This window comes from Taudactylus pleione, unplaced genomic scaffold (genome assembly GCF_031769625.1).
Source record: "Taudactylus pleione unplaced genomic scaffold, aTauple2 ptg000842l, whole genome shotgun sequence".
Taxonomy (NCBI): Eukaryota; Metazoa; Chordata; class Amphibia; order Anura; family Myobatrachidae; genus Taudactylus; species Taudactylus pleione.
Genome location: NW_028285244.1, coordinates 5,536,537 through 5,552,654, shown reverse-complemented (window position 1 = coordinate 5,552,654; position 16,118 = coordinate 5,536,537). Strand labels below are relative to the sequence as shown.

General features: G+C 49.8%; 1 protein-coding gene across 14 annotated transcripts in view; it reads left to right on the top strand.

Moving 5' to 3' along the window:
• RNF17 (ring finger protein 17) overlaps nt 1–16,118 on the top strand; it is a 502,688-nt gene that overhangs the window by 311,644 nt on the left and 174,926 nt on the right. For all 14 annotated transcript variants that reach the window (XM_088458561.1, XM_088458560.1, XM_088458571.1 and 11 more), the window contains one exon: nt 3,587–3,705. In XM_088458561.1, coding sequence (XP_088314687.1) covers nt 3,587–3,705 — 119 coding nt within the window. The remainder of the gene's footprint in view (nt 1–3,586; nt 3,706–16,118) is intronic.

Below are 16,118 nucleotides of genomic sequence, written 5' to 3'. Positions count from 1 at the left end.
TGTCGGAAATATTCTCTGCTTGTTCTAACTCGGGCACAATTTACAACTTCCTCGTTTCACATCTCGTCTTGGTTGAGATACTTTACTGACTACTTCAACAGTGATGACAGTTTTTATAACAAGTGGAATACTTTTCTGGACTACTTAATCTTTTCGTTACATGTCGCTGCACCAGAGGAAGTATAAATTGAAGACCCACTTCTTTCAGGAATAAACATCTTGAGCATGTTCTCTTCTGCTGATAATCTGGATTCTTGATGCAATATAAAATATAAGCATTTATTGCTCCAATGTCAATGCAATTCATGAAAAGCACAAAAGGCCATCTTCCACATTTTCTGCTTCTTCCTCCAACTCTTTTTGGGTCAAAAATCTCGACATTATGCAAGGAACTTTGAAATAAATGTGTAAAAGCAATGATTTGTTAGACACACCAAACTTGTGGTGTGTCTAACTAATCATTGATTTCAAACATGCACTGGTCCGTGATGCACTGGCACGTGTCACCACAGTCATGCCCATTATACTCTGGTGCAGGCTACAAGAAAGGGAAGGAAGTAACCCCTCCTTAGATAACCCCTCCTTTTACATGCTGCGCTAACTGAAAAACCTAGAGAAGAAATAATATTCGCACTGATGCAAGTCATGACACAGCATCCCAAAATGGGGTTATATTTGACCCAACTACACAAATTAATTTCTACAATTAATTGGGTAATTATTCTTTAGATCTAAATTCACAATAGCATTACTAATTGACTAAAAGTAAAATGGCAAAAATGATCTATGATTACAGCATCTATAAATATTTTTCAGTATGCATATAAAAATCAATGTTTGGGGTCATTTTGGACCCCATTTTGGGTATCCGCAGGTTAAAAGGTGTTCAGGCTGGGACCGACAAAACGACCCGGCACTCAAATGCCAGGTATTTGGGAAAATGTGTGAAAGGGGTATTAATGTAACATTCTAGAGCTCAATATATTATTATGTATAATTTGATAAATGGGTACAAATCTACTGCAAGCAATATTTGAGAAGTTTGCATTATAAAATATATTTTAACTGAGAGTTTGGAATATTGAGTCGTCCATGCAACTATTTGACAATTAAACATTTGTGGTTGATGGGATGTAGTCAAAAGGTTGTTAATGACAATGTCAACATTCAACACCACAGTGTTGACTTGGTGTCGACAGCGTTATAATGGCGATTGACAACCTGTTGACATTCTCAGAATGTTGACAGATGAAATGTCAATATTGTCAGAATGTTGACATGAGGGTTAGACTGCGTGGGTGGGGAGGTTAGGGTTAGGCTGTGAGGGGTGGGGAGGTTAGGGTTAGGCTGTGAGGGGTGGGGAGGATAGGGCTAGGCTGTGGTGGTGGGGAAGGTTAGGGTTAGACTGCGGGGGGTGGGGAGGTTAGGGTTAGGCTGTGAGGGGTGGGGAGGTTAGTGTTAGGCTGTGGGGGTTGGGGAGGTTAGGATTAGGCTGCGGGGGTGGGGAGGTTAGGCTGTGGTGGTGGGGAAGGTTAGGGTTAGGCTGCGGGGGGTGGGGAGGTTAGTGTTAGGCTGCGGGGGTTGGGGAGGTTAGGATTAGGCTGCGGGGGTGGGGAGGTTAGAGTAGTGGTTCCCAAACTCTTTCCGTTCGAGGCACTCTTATGGACTCCATAACTTTTTCAAGGCACGTCTGAGCCCAAATAATTACCAAGCAGTCCTGTTTTTTAAGTGGTTGGGTCAAAATAACATATCAAGTATTTAGGACAGCCCCTTCCATGTCTCTCCCTTTGCTGCCCCCTTCCATGTCTCTCCCTTTGCTGCCCTCTTCCATGTCTTTCCCTTTGCTGCCCCCTTCCATGTCTCTCCCTTTGCTGCCCCCTTCCATGTCTCTCCCTTTGCTGCCCCCTTCCATGTCTCTCCCTTTGCTGCCCCCTTCCATGTCTCTCCCTTTGCTGCCCCCTTCCATGTCTCTCCCTTTGCTGCCCCCTTCCATGTCTCTCCCTTTGCTGCCCCCTTCCATGTCTCTCCCTTTGCTGCCCCCTTCCATGTCTCTCCCTTTGCTGCCCCCTTCCATGTCTCTCCCTTTGCTGCCCCCTTCCATGTCTCTCCCTTTGCTGCCCCCTTCCATGTCTCTCCCTTTGCTGCCCCCTTCCATGTCTCTCCCTTTGCTGCCCCCTTCCATGTCTCTCCCTTTGCTGCCCCCTTCCATTTCTCTCCCTTTGCTGCCCCCTTCCATGTCTCTCCCTTTGCTGCCCCTTCCATGTCTCTCCCTTTGCTGCCCCCTTCCATGTCTCTCCCTTTGCTGCCCCCTTCCATGTCTCTCCCTTTGCTGCCCCCTTCCCTGTCTCTCCCTTTGCTGCCCCCTTCCCTGTCTCTCCCTTTGCTGCCCCCTTCCCTGTCTCTCCCTTTGCTGCCCCCTTCCATGTCTCTCCCTTTGCTGCCCCCTTCCATGTCTCTCCCTTTGCTGCCCCCTTCCATGTCTCTCCCTTTGCTCCGCTCCATGTCTCTCATTGCAGGCACTCTACAGTTTTCATTGCGCGCCCCCCCCCCCCTGTAGTTTTGTATGCGGCCCCCTCCCTTACCCTTAGATGTGATCACCGCTGTTCTGCACTGCATAATAGCTCATCGGATCGCACGGGAAGTGAGATCAATGCGGACTGTATTGTGGGACTCCATTCTGCAACGGGCAATCTCGCAAATCGCTATTCACTGCCTGGCCCTGTTGCATACCACGGACAGGACCATTCCCTCCTGCACAACACCTACTTTACTCATCGCACCAACCCCTCTCCCAAGACTCCCCATGCACGAGAACTATATATAAAGAAAATGGCTCATTAGGCCACTGGCCACCCGCGGCACCCCAGGGGGCCGCCCGCGGCTCCCCAGAGAGCCGCGTCTCACAGTTTGGGAACCACTGGGTTTGAGATTAGGTTTAGGCATAAGGGAGAAATGCTCACCCAGAGGATTGGATGTCTGACCCGGAAGTTAGTCACATGACCACTGGGACCCTGAATATGCCACTGCAGCCATTGGGTGCAGGTAAGTCCCTGCTGGGCTACCTGTTACTGTATGTCAAACATGTTAACATTATGACTGTTGACATAACGTACCCAACCCATGGTTGTTTACTTAAGTCAGCAGTAGACCTTTTATTTTGATAGTCTGTCTGTTCGAAATATGGCATGTATATTTAATTCAAAGCGATATATAGAAGGAGTTATGCTGTCAAATTAAAATTCAATCCATAGCAAGCCTGTAACTCTCCTGCAAACATGTCACAGCTGAGTGTTTGAGCTCCTATTCATCCTAGGAATTTCGATCTTGTGACATTAAGTGTTTGGAGTGTGGGACAAATATTAGGCAAATAGTCATGGTTACAGTTGATATAAGATACAAGACTACTGAAATGATGGGGTACAGTAGCTACAGTTACCAGTAAGCAGCTGTGACAAGTAAAGGAGACTGGACTATGTTGCAGAAAATGCATTGTAAACCGTGTGCTTCTTGTCTATCACCGTGCTTTTTGCGGTAATCTTTATTTTCTTCAAAGCTTGTGAATTTGTAATTATTTTGTATTTTTCAGGTGTTCTGTTATGATTTTGGAATGGAAGAAGTGACGGACGTCATAAATTTAAGAACATTAGATGAAAACCTTAAGATACTTGGTACTTTGTGTCTGGAGTGCTCTCTGATGGATATACAGTATGTTTTTTCACAATAAAATAATTGTCAGTAAATCTGTAGATAAGATAAACTATTGATTAATTTACGGTTATGAAATGTTTTTGTCCAGGATCCTTATGTCTTAATTTTTTTCAGATAGGAGTGTGCACAATATTTGGAGCATAATCACATTTAAATTGACCCCAGTCTTTCCTCTTCTCTTATCATCCTCCTCCTCATTACACTTTTCTACAAAGCTTCTCAATTACTGTACAGGGAGATGCTTGGTGACCATATCAGTGTATGAAATTTCCTGTGTTTTCAAGGCCCAACCGGCCTTTTCATCAGGGTATTGCCTTATGAAATGGCCGGTTCCATTGTTATGGACACCTATTCTATTGTTATGGACTCCAGTACATTTATGCCATTATAAGGAAGGCACCCCCGGCATTACTACTGTTGGGTCCAAGAATGCCCTTCTACATGTATGTTTGTGTGTGGGCTGCTGAGAAGGAAAGGGTACTGAAGAAACTCCCATTGGCACCCGGCCGGGTTCCGGCACCTGCGCTATAGATATGAAAGGTGCTGGTATCGGTGACTAGGAGGTAACGCATCCAATCGGAAGCCTCTGCCAATCAAAGTGTAACTAGTGCAGTCATGTACGACCCTCTCCAGTCCGGTGAAGTGGCAGCATCTCAAAGTGGCATCGATTCCACAAGTGGATGGAAGACCTTTTCAGAGATGTTGACCCATGCTGTCTAGATAGTTTCCCACCGCCCCCTTATATTTGTAGGTGCACAATTTCTGGCACCGAATGGATCTCTCCACCACGGCCCATAAATGCGCGATTGGATTCATGTCGGGCGAACCTGGTGGCCACAGCAACGGAACTCTCCATAATGCTCCTCAAACCAATTCTCGACAATTTGGAACGGATGACACAGTGCATTATCCTGCTGTAATATTTAGATCATTGTAGGGGTACATTAACCATGAAGGGCTGCAAATTGTCATTATGCAATGCAACATAGCTGTTTCTGGTTAATGACTTGTTCAATCATACCTGTGGATCCAACCCATGCTATGTGAACTTACCCCATGCCATTAGTTATGGTCTCCAAAAGGTGTTTGCACTCTTTCCCTATTTTACTTGCATGTAATCTTTTTCTCCAAAGCCAGTTGTGTAAATATACAAACAGCGGAATGTCCATTTTGTGATTAATGTTTTTTTCTATTCTGTTCCACTTCTTTTCCCGATTTTTTTTTTTTTTTAACGCCTTTCCTCCTTGCTAAAGTATATGTTAACCAACCCTGCCTGGTAGCAAAAGACTGGTTACATCCCTGGAATAATTAATGCTTTCCATCATTGACTCTGAATTAAATAATCTATCACTTAGCTAATCCTTTCTACTGCTTAGGAAGTCCCACCCATTTTTATACAGTTATTTCTTCTTTTCTTCACTCCATAGACGATACAGGCTTAGGCCCATATTCAATTTGAGGCGAAAAGTCCGGACTTTTTGCGTGCTGGACTTTTTGCCTCCTTCGCCTGTTTTGTAGGCGAAAAAGTATCGTGCGCGTCCCCGCTTTTCCCCGTATTCAATTTTCTAAGGACGCGAAAACAGGACCCGGCAAAACTGGAACAGGTTAAAAGTCCTGTTTTTGGGAAATCATCCTTGCACCCCCCTAAAGATGTCCAAACATGGGGCATCACTATGGGTACCCCCGATTTTGCCTGCTAAAGGGAAGTCGGGTTTTTAAATAGCCGCGGCACGCGCATAAATGCGGCTTTGAAGAAGGTGGTGAAAAATAGCACTTTCCTTTTTTGGGGGGTAAAAATAACTGTGCCCATCAAATTTGGGGTACATGAAAATGGGTGCAAGCATATTTTAAAGTCCCTAAAGTGTTTTTATTTTTTTAATCTTCAAAAATGCACCTGCCGCTACCACCTGCAATGAAGAAAACACCTGCCGCATATTTGGGAACTCCTCTGGAATCAATTTAGCTTCTTTAGAAGGTTGTCCCCCATTTTTTTACCCACCCCCAAAATTAAAGGTCATTTTTTGGGGTGTGCCGATTTTTATTTTATTTTTTTTACCTTTTTTTGACACACATTACTTTTAGGGGACAGTCCCAGGGGTGCAGAATATTTTTTTTTTTTTTTTAAGCCTGCACCCCTAAACCCCAATTCTGCATTTTTTTTTCGCCACCTATTCTGTGTAAAAAACTTATCCCTGTTTTTTTTTTTTTTTAAATTGAATACGGGGATAATTGAAACAGACGAAAATGGGTTTTCGCCTCAAATTGATTATGACCCTTAGACAGTGGGTATAGGCTGTGAATAACGAACAGTTAACATTTTTCTCCCAGCAGCCCTGGCTCCTTCTCCCCTATGCCCCAGGAAGGACAGTTTTAGTTTGGTGCCTGCAGTATTTGGCACTGTTACAAGGGACAGCTTTTAAGCAGCCTCAAATTTTATTTCTTTTATTTTTATAGTGGGCAGCGTGGGGTGTCCTACAGGTCGCCCACACTCTTGATCCACCAACACCCTGCGCTATTGGCCACAGAACTGGCGAGCGGATCGGCGTCTTTGGGCGGGACCCTCAGCTGCACACTGGGGAGCCACAGCCGGACAACACAGGGGGATCAGGTAAGAGCGTCACTATGCATGCTGGGAGCCGCATTGTAGCACCTGTCACCGCCGGTCTTGACAGCGGGTGTCCAGGTCTCCAGGTACCTCCGCTAGGGCAGCAGGCAATGGAGCACTTCTGCTAAGGCGACCATTCACCTTGGAAGACCATGTCAGAATGGGGAGGTAAGCTTGCCCCATTAGCTCTTCTCCCACCCCTTGGCGAATCCTCTCACTGTAGGCTTCCTGCCATAGGGTGACCCCCTCCTCAACTCTCTCACATACACATGCTGAGCGACCATTTTCCCCAGTGCCTGCTTCAGCTAGTCTCTGGAAAGTAGCACAAGCTCCCTGTCTCCCAGTATACCTAATCCTCAGAGGTCAAGTTACACAGAAAGCTCCTTCCTGCCAAATAGTGTTTGGATCGTTGAGCATTTACTCAGCGGGGTATAGACGTGTGCTAAGTGGGAGCTTGCACTTTAAATTTAGAAGTGTGATTGGCTCCTCCCCCTGTGTAATCCCCTAGGTGCCATGTCTTAGGAAACTGTGCCCGAGGAGAGCTGGAAAAAAACAACCTGAAGAGGAGGAGGTGAAACTAGTACACATAACACCACACATCACGGATCCTAGTGTCAGAGGCAAGCTTCTGCTGTTCTCCGATCCTGGACGGTGTCCACATTGGACGTCTGGGTATGAGGTGATGTCTCCCTGGGTTACGCCCTAACCTTCCGGGAGCGGGCTCTGGCCCAGTTTTGTTTACACAGCCCCTCAGTTGGATCCAGGCAGGACAGAAGCACTGCAGGAGTCCATTCGCTTTCTGCTTGTCTCCAAGGTAACTGGTCCAGTTCCCCCATCCCAGAGATGCAAGGTCTTCTATGCCAACCTCTTGTTGGTTCAGATGCCGAACGGTTCCTTCCGGCCAATCTTCAACCTGAAGTCCATCAATAAGTTATTGTGGGTACCCAGATTCCACATGTAGTCTCTGCAGTCCATTCTGGAACTGGGTGATTTCATGGCCTCCTTGGACATCAGGTTGACTCTTTGCATGTTCCTAGACTTCTCAGTTACAAGCGCTTCCTCAGGTTTGCTGTCTGAGAGGAACATTTCCAATTTCAGGCATTGCCATTTGGTCTTTCCATGGCTCCTCTTGTCTTCGCGAAAGTCATGGTGGTCATGGCAGATCATTTGCGATGCATGGGTATCAGGATTCTAGCTTATCTGGATGACCTATTTATCTTAACCCGGTTTCCGCAGATCCTCAGGGAACCCATGTTTCTACTTCAGGGTCCATAGGGTATCCACAGGATACCTTGGGGTATAGGTGTGACGTCAGTCATCGGGCACCAAAGAGTTAAGCTTTCAGCCTCCCAGGATGCACTAGGTCCCCCTCCCCCGAGCCAAGGCATCTCAGTTTCGTTTGGTGCCCGGCCGGAGTCGGAGGCACCTGCTAGAGGGGGGCTTAGAAGAGCCCCTGATGCTTTTTCTTCATGCAGCTGTGGCTGCACATCTGGATGAACAGCATGGACAGTCAGTCCTGACATCCATGCTGTCTTCCCTACACCCCGCCAGTACCAGAACGCCGGTACTGATCCGGGGATGCTGGTGGACATCTGGGGTCACAGCTAGCGGTGACCCCAGATGTTCCGGACCATGGCCGGATTCAAGGGGGACAGAGGTAAGCAGCGGGGTCCCGTGGGGGGTCCCCGCTGATCACATGGTCCTAAGTCCCCAGGCAGGGGGCTCCCTGGGGACTGGCTGCAGCGTGGAGCCAGGCGACCAACCTGCGCTTCCACTACCCCCTGGGACAGCGGACCGCAGCAGAGCGGTAGCGCTGCGGCGTCCCAGGGGTTAAATGCATGCCAGGGGAGCGCGCCTTCCCTGTCTCACAGCCGGCGCCTCCCCCGCTGCACACAGCACTCTCTGCACTGTGCTGACTGGCCCTGTGTCAGTGCTCCTCCCCCAGGCCAGCCTTCTCTATGCTCCTCGGCGGCCACCTTTTCTGAAGCATGGTGAACGCTGCTGGAAGCCTGCATTGGAAGCATCGTGGTCTGGGTCCCCCCGCATACCTCTCCTCCGCTGTGGTCAGGTCTGTGTATGCAGCGCTGTGTCCTACCAGGCCCTGTGTCTGTGTAGTTGAGTGATCAGCGCTGTTAGTGCAGGAATTGTTATTTCTCTGCATTGTATGTGACTGTGCTAGCGCTGCTGCCTGTAACTTTTTTTCTAAACTGTCAGCTTTATACTGTCCCTGTTTTTTCTGCTAAGCCCTTGCGGTGCGGTGCTGCAGGGTGGTCTCTCGCCTCTTAAATATATAATTGGTGAGAGGGGTCACATACGTGGTGCCATCATGTCTGAAAGTGATTTTTCCCTCCGGCTACAGTGTACTACGTGTAAAGTACCGTTAGCAGAGGGGGAGGGTAGCGCGGAGGGCCTCTGCCGGCAGTGTTTGTCTATGGCGTGGCCTCTTGCGGTTACTGCACCGGTACAGGAGCCGCCCTGGGCTTGTTTCGCTCAAGCGCTTACAGCCTTAGTGGGCCAGTTAGCTCCGCAGCCCGCGTTTACACCGATGGGTTTGTCCCAGCAGTCAGTGGTGTCGTCACCCATGCAGGGTTTCCCACGACAATTGGTGGTACCCCACAGTCTCCCTATATCCCCGCTCCCGGTTTCTCAGGAGCCAGCGTGGGTTAACTCCCTGACGAGTTCTGTACAGCACTTGTCGGATGTGTTGCAAGGGGAGTCTGTGATGCGGCCGCATAAACGGCCGGTGGCGTCTCTGTCGGCTCCTTATGAGGATGACGAGGGGACGTCTGATGATGGGGAGATTCTGGATCCTTACGATCAGGAACCTCTCCATGCTAAGGACGCTGATGCTAAGTCCAAAGTATATATTCCTGGACTTATTCGGGCGGTCCGCACAGCCTTGGTGATTGAGGACGAAGTTCCCCCAGCGGCTAAATCTAAGTATGCCTTTTTCAAAGATGTGAAGGGCGATGCCACAGTCTTTCCTCTTTCGGGTCAGTTGGTGGACCATTTAGAGGAGGCGTGGAAACAGCCTGGCAAAAGATACCAGCCGCAGAGACGCCTGGCGGTGGCTTATCCGTTCACGGATAATTATTTTGCAAAGTGGGAATCCCCTCCACAGGTGGATTCTCACGTGACCCGTCTTGTCCGTAGTGCCACATTGCCGATGCCATCCATGTCCTCCCTTAAGGATGCTACGGACCGCAAGGTGGAGATCTGCTTGAAGTCCGCTTATTCCCTTGCGGGGGTGGGCAGCACGGCCGGCTATGGCCATTTGCTGGGTTGCCAGAGCGATGGAGCGCTGGGCGGATTCATTAGAGGCTTCTTTTGATTCCGACTGTCCGGCCGAACAGGCGGAGTTGATTGGCAATCTCCGTGATTCGGCCACCTACATCAACGAGGCGGCCCTAGACATTAGTACTCTGGTGTCTAGGATTTCTTCAGCAGCGGTAGCTGCTCGTCGCACCTTGTGGCTGCGATCCTGGAAGGCAGACGCAGATTCCAAAAAGGGTCTGGAGGCGTTGCCGTTTACCGGAGAAGTTCTCTTCGGTCCGGATCTGGATAAGATTGTGGCCACGCTGGCGGCAGCCAAATCGGCTTGTCTCAAGTCGGCCGCTGCTCCTTCTGGTTCTGGACCATCGTCCTTTCGGTCATCTAGGGCCCAGGGCAGGCCCAAACCACAGTCGTTTCCTCGACAGGCTGGCCCTAAGAAATCGGTCAAGCCCCGGAAGCAGGCATGGAGTACCAGACGTCCGGCCCCCAAGCCAGATGACAAGCCTGCGGCCTGACGGTCCGGGCCTCCCTTTGGGGGATCCCAGGGTGGGAGTTCGCCCAGTGTTGGTCGACCACTACGACCGACACTTGGGTTCTGGAGGTGGTCTCACACGGGTACGCCCTCTCCTTCCGGCACAGACCCCCGGCTCGATTCTTCACCACGGGTCTACCATCAGACCGGAACAAGGCTACGGAGCTGCGGAAGGTATTGCACACTATGCTCCAGGCTGGAGTTATAGTGCCTGTTCCATTCTCCCAGAGGGGCCAGGGTTTCTATTAAAATCTTTTTTTGGTACAGAAACCCAATGGGTCGTATCGTCCGATTCTCAACCTCAAAGCACTCAACAGGTCTTTGCGGGTACCGAAGTGTCGGATGGAGACCCTACGGTCCATCATTCTGGCGCTGGAACCTGGGGACTACATGGTGTCGTTGGACATACAGGACGCTTACCTGCATGTCCCTATTCTTTTGCGCCATCAACAGTTCCTCTGGTTTGCAATCCGCAGCGACCACTTCCAGTTTCGGGCGTTACCTTTTGGCCTGGCGACAGCACCACGTGTTTTCACCAAGGTGATGGCGGTCATGGCGGCTTCTCTGCGGCTGCAGGGAGTCCGCATGTTGCCGTACTTGGACGACCTGTTATTGGTGGCAGGATCTCCAGAGCTCCTGTTACACCACTTGGACCTGACCATTGCACTGCTGCAACAGCACGGCTGGCTAATCAACTGGCAGAAGTCCACTCTAATCCTGTCTCGGAGGATTCTGCATCTTGGAGCCTTATTGGACTCGGGACAGCAAAGGATCTTCGTGACGGAGGACAAGATCTCTGCTTTACAGTCAAGGGTGCGCAGTTGTCTGCACAGCCGCCGGGTGTCCCTACACCCGGCGATGAGGTTACTGGGCTCCATGGTGTCGGTGTTCGACATGGTGGAATGCGCCCAGTTTCACTCCAGACCTCTGCAGCACCTGATCCTGTCCAAGTGGAACGGGCTGCCTCAGTCTCTGAAGTCCCAGACGATTGTGCTCACCCCGGAGGTTCGCCTGTCCCTTGCTTGGTGGTTACAGACGACCCACCTCAACAAAGGACGTCCGTTCTGGGTTCCAAATTGGGTCCTGTTGACAACGGACGCCAGTCTTCGGGGCTGGGGAGCAGTTTCGGGTCCACACTTGTTCCAGGGCTGGTGGACGCCGACAGAAGCGGAGCTTCCCATAAATATCTTGGAACTCCGTGCGGTCTTCAATGCTCTCCAGCAGGCACATCGGTTTCTCCAGGGTCACCCGGTACAGGTCCAGTCGGACAACGCTACCACCGTGGCCTACATAAACAGGCAAGGAGGAACCCGCAGTCGGGCGGCTCTCGTAGAGGTCTCTCGGATCCTGGTTTGGGCAGAGCGCAATCTTCCGGCCATATCAGAGGTCTTCATCCCGGGAGTGCTAAATTGGGAGGCGGACTTTCGCCAGGACGTTCATCTGGGGGAATGGTGCCTGCACCCGGACGTTTTTCAACTGCTGGTGGACAGGTAGGTGGGGTCTTCCAGAGATCGACCTCATGGCGTCCTTGTCTTCACCCGGACCTGACTCGGCTGTCTTTGACGGCGTGGCTGTTGAGACGGCCATGCTGAGGTCCCGGCGGTTTTCCAGCTCTGTGGTGCGTACCATGTTGCGAGCTCGGAAACCGTCTTCCGCGAGGATATACCATCGCGTGTGGCATACGTTCTTCCAGTGGTGTCGACCGAGAGGTTATGCACCGCGGGAGTTTCGTCTGTCTCGGATTCTCGCCTTCCTACAAGCGGGACTAGATCATGGGCTTCGCCTTGCTTCTTTGAAGGTACAGGTTTCGGCCCTGTCTGTTTGGTTTCACCGTAGGATTGCTACAATCCCGGACGTGCGCACCTTTATGCAAGGTGTTGTCCGCATTCAGCCGCCCTTTGTTCCACCTGTGGCGCCTTGGGATTTGGCTGTGGTCCTGAGGGCTCTTCAGGGACCACCGTTTGAACCACTGGGCTCAGTGGATCTTAAATGGCTAACAGCTAAGACTGTTTTCCTTCTGGCTATTGCTTCGGCCAGACGTGTTTCTGAGTTAGGGGCTCTTTCTTGTAGACCCCCTTTCTTGGTTTTTCATGGGAACAGGGCGGTGCTCCGCACTCGGCCCGAGTTTCTTCCCAAAGTTGTTTCCCAGTTTCATGTTAACGAGGAAATCGTTGTTCCGGCCTTTAACTCACCGGGTCTTTCCGTGGGTGAGGCCTCTTTGGATGTTGTGCGGGCCTTAAGGACTTATGTTGACCGCACTTCTTCGTTTAGGAAGTCGGACGCTTTGTTTGTCCTCTATGGCTTCTGTAAAAAGGGTTGGCCTGCTTCTAAGCAAACTTTGGCAGCCTGGATCCGTATGGCTATTTCTAAAGCTTATCTTCATGAAGGCCTGCCGGTTCCTCCTTCTGTGAAGGCTCATTCCACTAGGTCTGTGGGTCCTTCGTGGGCAGCTCGACGTGGTGCCTCTGCAGTCCAGATCTGCAAGGCTGCTACGTGGTCCTCTGTCCATACCTTCGTGAGGTATTACAGGTTTGACACCTTCGCCTCTCAGGATGCTTCCTTCGGGCGGCGGATTCTCCTTTCTGCACAGGAGCGTCCCCACCCTTAAAGGATACTGCTTTGGGACATCCCCAAGGTATCCTGTGGATACCCTATGGACCCTGAAGTAGAAAATATGAGATATGGTAAGAACTTACCCTTGTTATCTCTATTTCTACGAAGTCCATAGGGTTCCACAGGACTCCCGCCCTGTCGCACCTGTGCTGCAGATGGGCTTTGCTCTGGTCACCGGTTTTCCGTCTCCCTCTGGTGAGAATGTGATTCTTGTATGTGTCCAGATCTTTGTTCTCTCTCTTCCTTCTCCTCCTCCGGCCTATGGCTTGGTAACTAACTGAGATGCCTTGGTTCGGGGGCGGGGTATAGGAGGGGGACCTAGTGCATCCTGGGATGCTGAAAGCTTAACTCTTTGGTGCCCGATGACTGACGTCACACCTATACCCCAAGGTATCCTGTGGAACCCTATGGACTTCGTAGAAATAGAGATAACAAGGGTAAGTTCTTACCATATCTCATATTTTCACGATAGATCTTCTCCAGTCCTAAGGATGGATCATCAACTGGAAGAAATCCTCCTGGACTTAGTCGCAGGAGATGTATCATATGGGGGCTTTACTGGATTCCAAAGTTCAGCTGGTATTCCTATCAGCAGAAAAACGTCAGGACCTACAGGCAAGGATTTGCAAGTTCTTACTTCATCGCTGAGTGTCAATACAATCTTGCATGCATACACATGGTGGAGAATGCCCAGTTTCACTCCTGGCATCTTCAGATGGAAGTTATGTCCCGGTGGAACAAATCCCAATGGCAGCTAAGACACAAATTATTGTCCTCTCTCGGGAGGTCTTGCTCTCCCTCTTGTGGTGGCTCTAGGGGTCTCACTTGGACAAGGGCTGCCCCTATTGTATTCAGGACTGGGTTCTCCTAGCCACCGATGCAAATCTTTAACAGTCGGTAGATTGTTCCAGAGAGCCAGCTGCCAATCAACATTCTTTAACTCCGAGCGGTCTTCAGAGCTCTCTGCTGAGCTCTGCCACTCCTCCAGCATAGTCTGGTCCAGGTACAGTCCGACAATGTGAGACAGCCGGCATCTACCATAACCCTCATGGTGGCACACGTAGTTGCTGTGCCATGAAGGAGTTGAATCGCATTCTCAACTTGGCAGAGCGTCATCTTCCGTCTCTGTCGGCTGTCTTCACCCTCCCAGAGTCCAGAATTAAGAAGCAGACTTCCCCTGTTGCCAGGATGTTTACTCAGATGAATAGGTGCTTCAGCCAGACACCTTTCAGCTTCTATTTCTTCGCTGGGGCTTTGCTGGACATCAACTTGATGGCATCTGCTCACGCACCAGGGATCCGGGAGCCTTTCTTTTGGATGCCTTAGCGGATAGGTAGACCTTCCATCTCATGTACATCTTTCGCTGATTCTGCAGGGCCTTCGCAGGTCAAAGTTGGATGTCGGCACCATGATCCTTGTAGTTACCGACTGGCAGTGATGTACATTTTATCTCCAAGGTGCCTATATCGCCGTTACCGATGCGCCTTCCTCTGTGGCCTTATCTACTGTCCCTTGGCCCATGCTTCCATCTGCATCTGGCCCTTCTTGCCTGTCCTGAGATCGGTCAGTCGTACCATGCTGAATGCCTGCAAGGATTTATCACTGGGTTTGGCTGACTTACTTCGCCTGGTGTTCAGCTAGGGGTTTTAACCCCAGATAATTTTGAGTCTCGCAAGTCCTCTCCCTTCTGCAGGTAGGTCTGGGCCCCCGTTTGTTCCACCGGTAGCTCCATGGGACATTATTTGTCTGCTTCGGCCAATAGTCATCCTTTGAGCCCTTGGACTCTGTGGACATTCATTGGTTTACATGCAAGACTGTCTTCTTACTTGCTATAGTTTTGGCCTCGTGGGTATCAGACTTGAGCACGTTGTGCTGTCGCTACCGATTTCTGGTCTTTTGTGCGAGTCGAACCATTCTTTGGACACTATTAGGCTGCCTCCCTAAGGTAGTTTCTGTTCCAGATCAACAAGGCCTCTTTTGGATGACGTGATTGCTCTCTGGATATATCTAGACAGGACCAAGAATCTCCTTAAGAAAGATTCTGTGTTCAGCTCTGAAGCGTTACCTCCCTTAGTGGAATAGTTTTGGGACGTCACTGTCTAAATCCTTTCTCCCCCGTGGAGTAAAGAAGAAAAGGAGACTCACCTGGCTTGAAAAGTTTTGCTCTGCTTCCAGTCCACTTGTTCACATCTTCAGGGTGCGTGGACACGTGTGTCTGTGTTGGTCTTAAGGTGCGTACACAATAGAGGACGTGCTCACGATGCGATATCATGAGCAATTTGCATTGAACTCCCCGCGGCACTTCAGGACACGAAGATCTATCGTGCACAATCTAAAGATTTGCTGATCTTTAGATCGTGCAGGATAGCAGACAGATGCTTGCACAGATCAGGGATATCCGTGATGCATGCATCTGTTTGTAAAAAAATAAACACAGATGGATCAGTGAGATCAGTCTGTGCTGCTGTGTGTTAAAAAAAAAAAAGATGAAAGCCTGTGTGACTTCAATTTTGAGAATCATTCTATGGCTGAGAGGTGGAAGGCTCGCCTCTTTCAGCCAAAGAACGCTCAGCACCGGGGTTTCCATAGTGAAATCCGGCTGCTGATCTCTCATTTGGGAAGTACCATCCTTGGAGGACTGTACTATTGTCCGGTGGCTCACGGATTTGCGTTTTTTTGTTTTGCCAAGACCCCATTGGACAAGGGGACGTGATGACTTCAGGGATACATTGTTGAGTATGTGAGATAGTGTGCATGCATGTTTAATAAACTTGTACTTTGTATGGTTTGTGTGTCATGTGTTTATTTTAATATTGCCTTTGCTGTAGAACTACACGTACCAGCGGGCCCATAATGCCCCACATGTTGGTACTTGGGGTTCTCCAAGTACCAGCATGCGGGGAAGATTTGCTGAGACCTGTAGTTACACTGCAAAAGACAATGTTTTCAACACTTTCAAATGCACTACACTCTCAACCCTGCACCCGCCGCTCCAGAAGTCCCAGGGATAGCCCCGAGTTATCAGCCTAGGCCTGGGGTGCCCTGAGAGGGGGACGCCTTTATTGGGGATCCCTGACCAGGGCTGTCTAGCAGTAAGGGTTAGTGTTCCCCTGGCTGTGGCATTAGCCCCCCGCTAGAAAAGTTTAGTGCTGGTTCTGGATAATACAGGGGAACCCTATACATTTTTTTCCCCTGTATTTCCAGAACCAGGACCGGATCAGAGAACCCTATGTCATTTGTCCCTTGTATTTTGCACAACCAGCACTGGGTCACTAAGCCCGGGGCTGGTTGCTCTTTTAGGGGGGAGGAAGCACGTTTTTTTTTTTAATATACAGGTTATTGATTTTTTTTTTTTTTTTAGATACCGATGCACGGACGTAGATCCGT